The sequence below is a fragment of the Pteropus alecto genome, unplaced genomic scaffold (assembly GCF_000325575.1).
Source record: "Pteropus alecto unplaced genomic scaffold, ASM32557v1 scaffold49, whole genome shotgun sequence".
Taxonomy (NCBI): domain Eukaryota; kingdom Metazoa; phylum Chordata; class Mammalia; order Chiroptera; family Pteropodidae; genus Pteropus; species Pteropus alecto.
Genome location: NW_006443131.1, coordinates 1,660,290 through 1,669,437, shown reverse-complemented (window position 1 = coordinate 1,669,437; position 9,148 = coordinate 1,660,290). Strand labels below are relative to the sequence as shown.

The window sequence follows — 9,148 nt, the reverse complement described above, 5'->3', positions numbered from 1 at the left end:
GAAGCGCCGCGCACGGGCGGCGGCCTCTCGAGCTTCGCGGGTTCGTACGGGCCCCGGTCGCCGGGCGAGAAGCCGTCTTGCTGAACGCACGTCCCCTCGGCAAACATCTCTTTCTCCAAATTAATGATTTCTTTTCGAACCGAGAACTTGTCCAGCACGCTTTCCTTACTCTGCCGGAGAACGCCCTTCTCGAAAGTTCTGCCGGCGGCGCCGTCCCTCAGGGCTTCGGGCAGCTCCTGACTTTCGTGGCCGCCGCCGTGCGAAGCCTTGAGCGGTTCCTGAGTGGGGAGCAGCGCTTCGGCTTTCAGGGCGAGGGCGTCTTTGCCGAGCAGTCCCGCCATAGGACACCCGACGAGCTTCTTGCCGACGTCCCTGCTGACGAAGCCCAGCGCTGGATGTGCCACCAGCTTCTTCGCGCAGTCCTTGGCCGCCAGGCCCGCGGCGGAGCCCAGCTTCTTCCCCAGGTCTTTGTTGACCAGTCCGACCACAGCGCCGAACCCCAGCTTCTTCCCGGCGTCCTTGTTCACCAAGCCGGGCACGATGCCGATCCCCAGCTTCTTCCCTGGATCCTTGCCCAGCAGGCCCACTGCGGTGACCGTCCCCGGCTTCCTCCCCACGTCTTTATTGACGAACACCGCCGTGGCGCCGGTCCCCAGCTTCTTCACCGAGTCCTTACTGACCAGCCCCACCGCCGCGTTAAACACTGGCTTCTTCCCGGGATCCTTAGTCACCAGCCCCACGGCGGCGCTGACAGCCGGCTTTTTGATGAAGTCCTTCCGTATCATCCCGGCCATGGAGCCGACGCCCGCTTTCCGGATCAAATCCTTGCTAACCGACCCTGCGGCGCCAGCGCCTAACTTCTTCGGTTTCGTCTTGGAAGACTTGGAGGGAGGACAAGTTGCAATGAGCTGGGCCAACTTTTCTGTTACACTCGTTCCTCCATTAAGTAATGCTCTGTCCTTCAGATCAGGATCCCGGCTGCCGACGAGGGTAGATGATGTCGCATTCATGTACTCTGTCATTTCTGAGCGTACTGGAGAGAGCTTCTTAGACAAAGGACTGTTTTCTCCCTGTGAATGAAGGTGGAGGCTGTCTGCAGACTGGCATTCAATGGCTGCAACGTCACCTGCTTTCTTGAACAATTTTGAAGGGTCCTAAAATTTGAACAAGAAATAGGTTTCAGAGAGAGTAAGCCTAAAACCGATTCAACGTATTATTACGATCGAACAAACTAATCGATCACATGTCCGATATGAGATAGGCAATAGTGCTTTTGAAAAAAATTTAACTGAGCTAGAACAAATAATCCTAAAGTTTATATGGAATCACAAAAAACCATGAACAGCCAAACCGATCCTGAACAGCCAAACCGATCCTGAACAAAGCCGGAGGTATTGTGATCTCTGATTTCCAACTCCACTACAAAAGCTATAAGGATCAAAGCAATATGGTACTGGCATAAAAACAGACACGTATGGTCAATTAATCTATGACAAAGGAGGCAAGAATATTCAATGGAGAAATGACGATAATTCCAACAAGTCCTGTTGGGAAAACTGGATCCTTGCAAAAACGTGAAACCGGACCGCTCTCTTACAGCATATACAAAACAAACTCAAAATAGATGAAAGACCTAAAGGAAACCATCAACGAAACAAGAAGACAACCTACTGAATGAGGGAATGTATTTCCAAATAACATATCTAATAAGGGGTTGATACCCAAAATATATAAGGAACTCATACCACTTGACAACAACAACAAAAACGATCCACTCGAAAAATGGGCAGAGCAGATGAAGACACATTTCTCCAAAGAGGACAGACGGGATGGCCAACAGCACATGAAAAAATGCCCCACATCACTACCCATCGGGAAACGCACATCAAAACCACAAGGAGATACCGCCGCACACCAGGCAGAATGGTTATTACCAAAAGGTCAACAAATACCACGTGCTGGCGAGGCCGTGGAGAAAGAAAATCCCTGTGCACTGTTGGTGCACATACTGGGGCAGCCACTATGGAAAACGGAATGGAGATTCCTCAAAAAACAAAAAATAGATCCGCCATATTACCCAGAAATTCTACTTCTGGGTATTTATATAAAGAAAACAAAAACACAAACATGAAAATATACATGCACCCCCTGTGTTCACTGTATATTATTTACAACAGCCACGATATGGAAGCAATCTAGGTGTCTATTGATCAATGAATGAATAAAGAAGCCGTGGGACATACAGACGATGGAATATTACTCGGCACTGAAAAAGAATGAAATCCTGCCTTTTATGATAACATGGATGAACTTGCTGTATTATGCTAAATGAAGTAACTCAGACAGAGGCAAACATCATATGGTTTCACTTCTATGTGGAATATAAAAAACCCAAACAAATAAAACAAATGAACCAACAAAACAAAACAAAAACAGACTCATAGAAACAGAGATCAAACTGATTTTGCCGGAGGGGAGGGGATTGGGGGATGGGTGAAAAGGTGAAGGAGATTATAGCCAATAATACTGTGATAAGTTTGCACGGTGACAGATGGTTACTAAGTGTGGCGATCACACTGTGAGGTATATAAACGTCAAATCACTATATTGGTACGCCTGCAACTAATATAGCATTGTATACCGACTATATTTAAGTAATTTAAAATTAAAATTAAATACAAAATCTTAAAAACTAAAAAATGTTACACTGAAGTCAAAGTATATTAGTTCCTCTGCTGCTATATGAGAGGCTATCAAAGTGTTATCTCGGTTGACTTTCAATCATATAAATCTATATTTTTTACTGGGTATTTAGAAATATCTCTATTTTTAAAAGGTAAATTAATAGTCTTAGAGTGACTCAAGGTGACTAAATATACAGTAGCATAAAAACACACTGATTTTGAAAGAGAAATGTCGTTGGCTACGATGCCCCGTGGCCGTCTTTTAAGATAATGGCGCACTGCCTCCCTGTCATCGACTTCAGTGACTTCCAACCCCAACAGGCAGCCTCTGACCTACTTCCACTCCTGAAGCTCATTCTCAATTAGTCTTAAATGAACAGTCAAGTTCTCTCTTAATGTGAGAAGACAATAAAGCCTATCAATATTTTCTTTAGAACGTGTTTTTATATAAAATCTTACAGTTGGAAGTAACTTTTAAATCGTTAATGTAAATTGCTCTCTGATGCATGAATCCTCACTATATACAAATGAATTCATAACTTCATACGACAGTCTGTTTTACTTTGGATAGCAAAGAGTTTTTTTCCATCATGTTTCAACATTTTTTTTTTTTAATTGAGGTGTACAGCACACCAATGAGTTCTTAATTATAAAATACAAATGAAAAGACATGCCACGTTTGTGGACAGGGAATATAAAGATGATCATTTTCCCTAAGCAAATTTATAAATGTAGTATCGCTCCCGTAAAAATGGCACCAAGATTCCTTTCGGGAGTAAGGAAACGACAGGAGTGAGGGTCCAGGGCAGACTACTGCCCCCCAAAGTGGAGCGACCACAGAGAAACTTACCGGAGCAGAAACCCACGAGCTGCTGCCGCGGTGGGAACCAGTGCCCGGCCAGGGAGCTTCCGTGCATTTTAGCTCCGGGATCTCTCCCTGGTTCTCACAATGAGAAAAACCCCCTCTTGCTTCTTGCAGAGGGAGGGAAAAGGAACCATTTTGAAACATGCCAGTCTGTTCTGTTCTTCTTAACACGGTCACCTCTCTGGAAAAACTATTAACCAAAGCCTAACCTGCTGGGACTTAACAAAGCCCAGCGGACCTAGCAGAAGGGAAATGGCCAGCTGTAGGCCGCTCTAGCCGTCCTGTCCCACGTTAGAGGGGAGGGGGCAAGTGAGAGGCATTTGTGCAGTTCACTGTCTCAAGGCTGAGACCTCCTCACAGGACTGGAAAACACTCTCCCCTCACGCCCGCCGCAGGACTACAGGTCTGCGCACAGCAGCTCCTCTCACCCCGTACATTATGCCCGGCTGGTGAGAAAAACATCACAGGACATGCCGGAAGACAAAAACGCAGTCTGAAGAGACAGAGGAGGCACTGAAACCAGACTCAGATATGGTAGGAGTTTAAAAGTATCGGAATGGGAATTTCAAACTGTGATTAATATGCTAATGGGTAAAGTCAACAGCATGCAAGGACAGGCAATGTAAGCAGAAAGGCAGAAGTCCTAAGAAAGGACCAAAAAGAAATGCTCGAGTTGAAACGAAGAACGCCTTCGACGGGCTGATTAGACTGGACACAGCTGAAGAAACAATCTCTGGGCTTGAGGACATCACAACAGAAACCTCTGAAACTGAAAAGCGAATATAACACCCAAGAACTAAGGGACAACAAACAGTGTAACAATGGAAATGCCAGGAGGAAAAGGAACAGCAGATATATTTGGAACAATGACTGAGAATTTCCCCAAATGTGTCAGATACCAAACCCACGGATCCAGAAAGCTCCGAGAATGCTAAGCGGGATAAATGCAAACACAAAACAAACGAAAAACCAAACTGCACCTAAGCACATCATTTTCAAAATATAGAAAATCGAAGATAAAAAAAAAATCCTGAAAGAAGTCAGAGGAAAAAAAAATCTTACCTGCAGAGAAGCAATGATAAAAAACATATTCAACTTCTCTCAGAAACCACACAAGCAAGGAGAGAGCGAAGTGAACTATTCAGTGTTGAAAGAAAAAAACGACCAACCTAGAATTTTCTACCCTGTGAAATTATCCTTTAAAAGTGAAGTAGAAACACTTTCTCTGACAAACAAAACGTGAGAGAATTTGTTGCCAAGTAGACCTGCCTTGCAAGATGTTAAAAGAAGTCTTTTGTGAGAATCAAAAATGATACAGGTCAGAAACTTGGCTCTGCATAAGGAAAGGAAGACCACTGGAGAGAGAAAAAGCAAAGGTAAATAAAAACTTGTATCTTTCTTATTCTTAATTGCACTAACAGATAACAATTTGTTTAAAATAATAACAGCAATAATGTATTTGGTGATGTATAGTTATCATAAGAAGATACAGTGAAACGAATGACAGCAGTAATAGGAAGGACGAGAGAAAAGAATATGAATTATTTTGTTATTATAAGGCATCCATGAAGTGATCCAGTATTATTTGAAAGTGGACTTAAATCAGTTATAAATGTGTATTGTAAACTCTTGGACGACGACCCAAAACGTAAGGAAAAAGGTCTATGGACAAAGTTTTCCCAAATGAATGTATGAAACATAAGTTACTCACAAAACTATGTTAGAAATTAGAAATATAAGTAAAGCAAGAATCTTAAGTCTGTTCCCGAAGGAAACACATTTACGAAAGGTACAAAGCTTCAGTCTATAGCATATTAATCAAGAGAGGACCAAAACATTTGAGAATGGCGGGCGGGCTGTGTGTGTGTGTGTGTGTGTGTGTGTGTGTGTGATTCCTAAACAAAAACATTAAAGAAAATTCAACATACAGATGATTAAGTCGAACGTTTTAATAGAAAAATCACCAAGTATTTTCTTTCCAAAGGGAGACCGCTAAGGCTTTTCTTCAATTTCGAAATCAGTAGGTGCCGCGCGTGAGCTCTGTTGCAGACCGAGGCCCAGACTCCATGCTCGTGCTCATTCTATTCATTATACTGCCCCATTATGATCGAGCCAGCCAAAACATATTACTAAAGGCTTAATTCCTTCAGAGAATATCATGATGAAACAGCAATAATAACATGGACGTTACATGTGATACGAACTTCGACCGGCGAAGAGCTCTTCCTGCGGCTCGATACGCTCGCAGGAGCGAGCGTGAGGCGCCAGCCCGCCCCGGCAGCGGCAGCTCATGATGGCAGCCCTAGCCCTTTATCGCCCGTTTTATTCCCGAAGTGAAAAATCAGCACAGCACGCATCTAACTTAGTCTACAACCCTCCTGTCAGGATTTCTGCCCCCAGGTCCCATCTGACTGGCTGGGGAAGAGGCACGATTCGGAACCGTGTCCCCAGCAGCTGTGACTCGTGAAGCGAGGTCACACAGGAAACAGCTTCTCTTTCGTCACGCGGTCACCCTTTTCCCCGGTGACTGAAGTTCTATAAAAGCTCTGGGTTTTGCTCCGTCGCCACGTAGGGCCTTTAAGTCTGGTTTCTCCTTCGTTCCTTTCTACGCGGCCGTATCTCAGAATCGATTAGCAATGCGCCCTTGCGGGCCAGCCGGTCCGAACGTGAGCATCTCCGGAGCGATGGAGTCATTAAAGCGAAATCAAAGATGTGAACAGACAACCATAAAAAGCAGCGTGTGAATTAGCGCGTCGATGTGATGATATTTGGGCTTAATTTTCTGGGACTAGGGAAGCCATGCCTTCCATCGATTTGGTTCCATAATGACTTCTTCCATTAGCCAGGCCGACAATGGAATGAGAAGCGCGCGCACTCGGCACACCTCATTCCGTGCGTCACCAAAACCTGCAGCAGCCTGACGCGGACCCCTGACGCTCACACTGTCAGACGCGCCACCAGAACCCACTGCAGCAGCCTGACGCTCACATTCTAAGGGAAAGCGAACCGCTCAAGCGGCCAGATGCGGCGCTGATTAGAGAAGCTTCCACTGGGGAAGAAAGGAGAACCGGCGCTGGGCCCGACACCGATGACGGAGGTCCCGGCTCCCCGGGGTATTCACAGCAGAGGCTGCAGCGCTGGAAGGGCGCTGCCTTTCCCTCCATTTATGGGCACGTGTGCTCCCAGCGTCTGTGCTCCTTTGGAAGAGGAGTGGCGTGGCCCCCCGACTGTCTCCGAGGCTAAGGACAGAGCGCGGCTGCCCCCTTCGCTATCTGTTTTCTGTACGTAAAGGGAGAAAAAAAGGCTTTACAGAAATATGAAGATCCAGGAGGATTTGCATAATAGCTGCTGCCACCGAGAGGCTGGGCTCTGCGCCAACTCTCTCTTCTTCTCTACTACAAAATAACTCTAGCGTAAGCAGCTCCCAGAGTTCAACGACCCGCAGGAAGGTACGAAAGGACTGCACCGAAAGCAGGATGTGGAGACACCCGCGAGCCCTCAGATCTCCTTGCTTAAATAACTTGTCACCGAGAACATGGGCGTGGAAAAGCACGTTTCCAGAAGCTGGTGTAAGAAAGACCACGATCAGAGACGACACTCCCACAAGGTATAGGTAAGGTGAGGAAACGTGAGTATTTCCCCCTATTTAGCAAGTCTCACATTCTCTGGTGAGAGCTAAGGAGCCTAAACATAAAAAACTTCGTTTAAAAAAGGCACCGGGATCAGCATCATCCCCACAGCAGAAACAACAAAGCAGTTTCACTTGGGTTTATCTGGTATCTTAGTGGACGAGTCATCAAGACGCGTCAAATGCTTTCAAAAGGTGTTTGACGTCTAAGAATGTTTCCCTAAGTAAGAACCGAGTGGGACTGATTTAAATGTCTGACCTGTCATGAGATGAACGGGTTTCCTAAGGGCTGTCGCCAAAGCTGTCCCTTCCCGGGGAATCCATGAAGCGGCTACAGGCAGCAGCATCGCTACCAACACCGCCAATTTCTGAAAAGTAGCAAACTACGGATTGTTTTAGACAGACCTAGAAGTTTTAATAGACACGCTAAGTAAGGGAGGGAAAATATTTATGAGAAGTTCAATTATAAAAGCACATGCGAAAGCACCATCTTAGCCTCGGGAAGAAAACCCTCTTGTCCCCGAACTATACCGTAAGGGTGACAGTTTTGGTGGTGCTGCTGTTGGCATTTCTCTTACGCATACAGAGCTCGACCCACGGTCCATGATCTGACCAAACTATTTTTAAAGCATGTTCTGTGTCGGTCATGAAATGCACAAACTAAAACACCACCCTGACGCTCAAGGAGCACTTGCTAGCAAAAGACAAGTAACTCTGCAGTCACGAGATGACGTGACGTGTGTTAAAAAAAAAATGCACGCGGTGGAAGCACAGCGGCCGCAGCGAGCCTGCCGGGGAGGGCTCGGGGGCGCGGCACAGACTGCGGGGCTCTGGGCTCAGCCCCCCCACCCCGTCTTCCCCTCTCCAGTAAGTGCAGAAACCTTTCTCTTTCTCTTTAGGAACTTTACTTTCTAATTTTCCGGTTTTTATCTCAGATAATTTACTTCTTGAGGTTGAAACAAACAGAAACAATGTCACCAAGTATGCTTAGGCGAAAGTTCCCCTTGCTTGATAATTCCTGACGGTCGCAAGCTCCCTGCCTTTGGCGTGTCATTTTCAGCCCCTGTGGGTGATTCCGTCCGCAGTCTTCCCGAGCCCCCCAGTCATGTAATCGAGGACGAGACGAGGAGCTACAGGATAATCGCACTCAGCAATTCTGCCAAACGAAAAGGTGGGGTTCGGAAACAGGTCCCACCTTGCTCCACGGCTCCTACTGTGAAAGTTACCACTGAACCCTGTGGCTCTCGGGACCACCTTCCTGCTTTCGCGTATATTGTCAGATGTTAGAATTCTGTGCGGCTTGGCTAAAAATAGCGAAAATAGTCCAGTGTATATCTCTACCCTCTGTGCGTTTGTGTCAAAATGCTGGTGCACACCTCCCAAACGCTGACTTCCTAATATAGTAGCAGAACTTTGTATCGTAAGCTTGTGTACTTGACTGTGAGATGTTTTCCAAAAATGAGGTAAACATACGTACATCAGGACGTGGCTTTTAAGAAATAAAGAGTAGAAAAAAGCCCAAATTTAACAGATCAGAACCTATTTTGTTTAGAGAGTGAGTTCTGGTTACTGTCATCAGTTCACTGGCTACTATTTTACTTTAATGATTCTTATCACTTCGGACATCTTTGTTGACATTACCGTCTTTTCCTAACCTGTATTCTCTCAATGTAGATAACAGATTTTGGAGAAACTAATGCCTTAAAAATACCACAAATGCAGCGTGAGGAGATATCCACGTTTGTATTAAGGGCTCTAACGAAGCCAGCTGAGAGGCAGAGCGCCACCCACTCCCCTGGTGGGTCCCCACCCAGTCGTCACGTTCACCTCTCTGAACTGCTGACATCAGGCACCTGCTGATGCGAAGTGACTCATTTCTATCGAAAGGATCCTGGGTGCTCTCAAATTTTCCCACCTTTTAGTTAAGAGGGGAGAGGGGGCTATTAGATATACGACGAAAATGCCCTCTTC

The 9,148-nt window shown here is 46.0% G+C and overlaps 1 protein-coding gene across 1 annotated transcript in view; it reads right to left on the bottom strand.

Annotated features, from left to right (window-relative positions):
- The window catches only part of ASH1L (ASH1 like histone lysine methyltransferase), a 93,745-nt gene that overhangs the window by 68,451 nt on the left and 16,146 nt on the right, over nt 1-9,148 (bottom strand). The window contains 1 exon segment of the mRNA XM_025040823.1: nt 2-1,154. Coding sequence (XP_024896591.1) covers nt 2-1,154 — 1,153 coding nt within the window.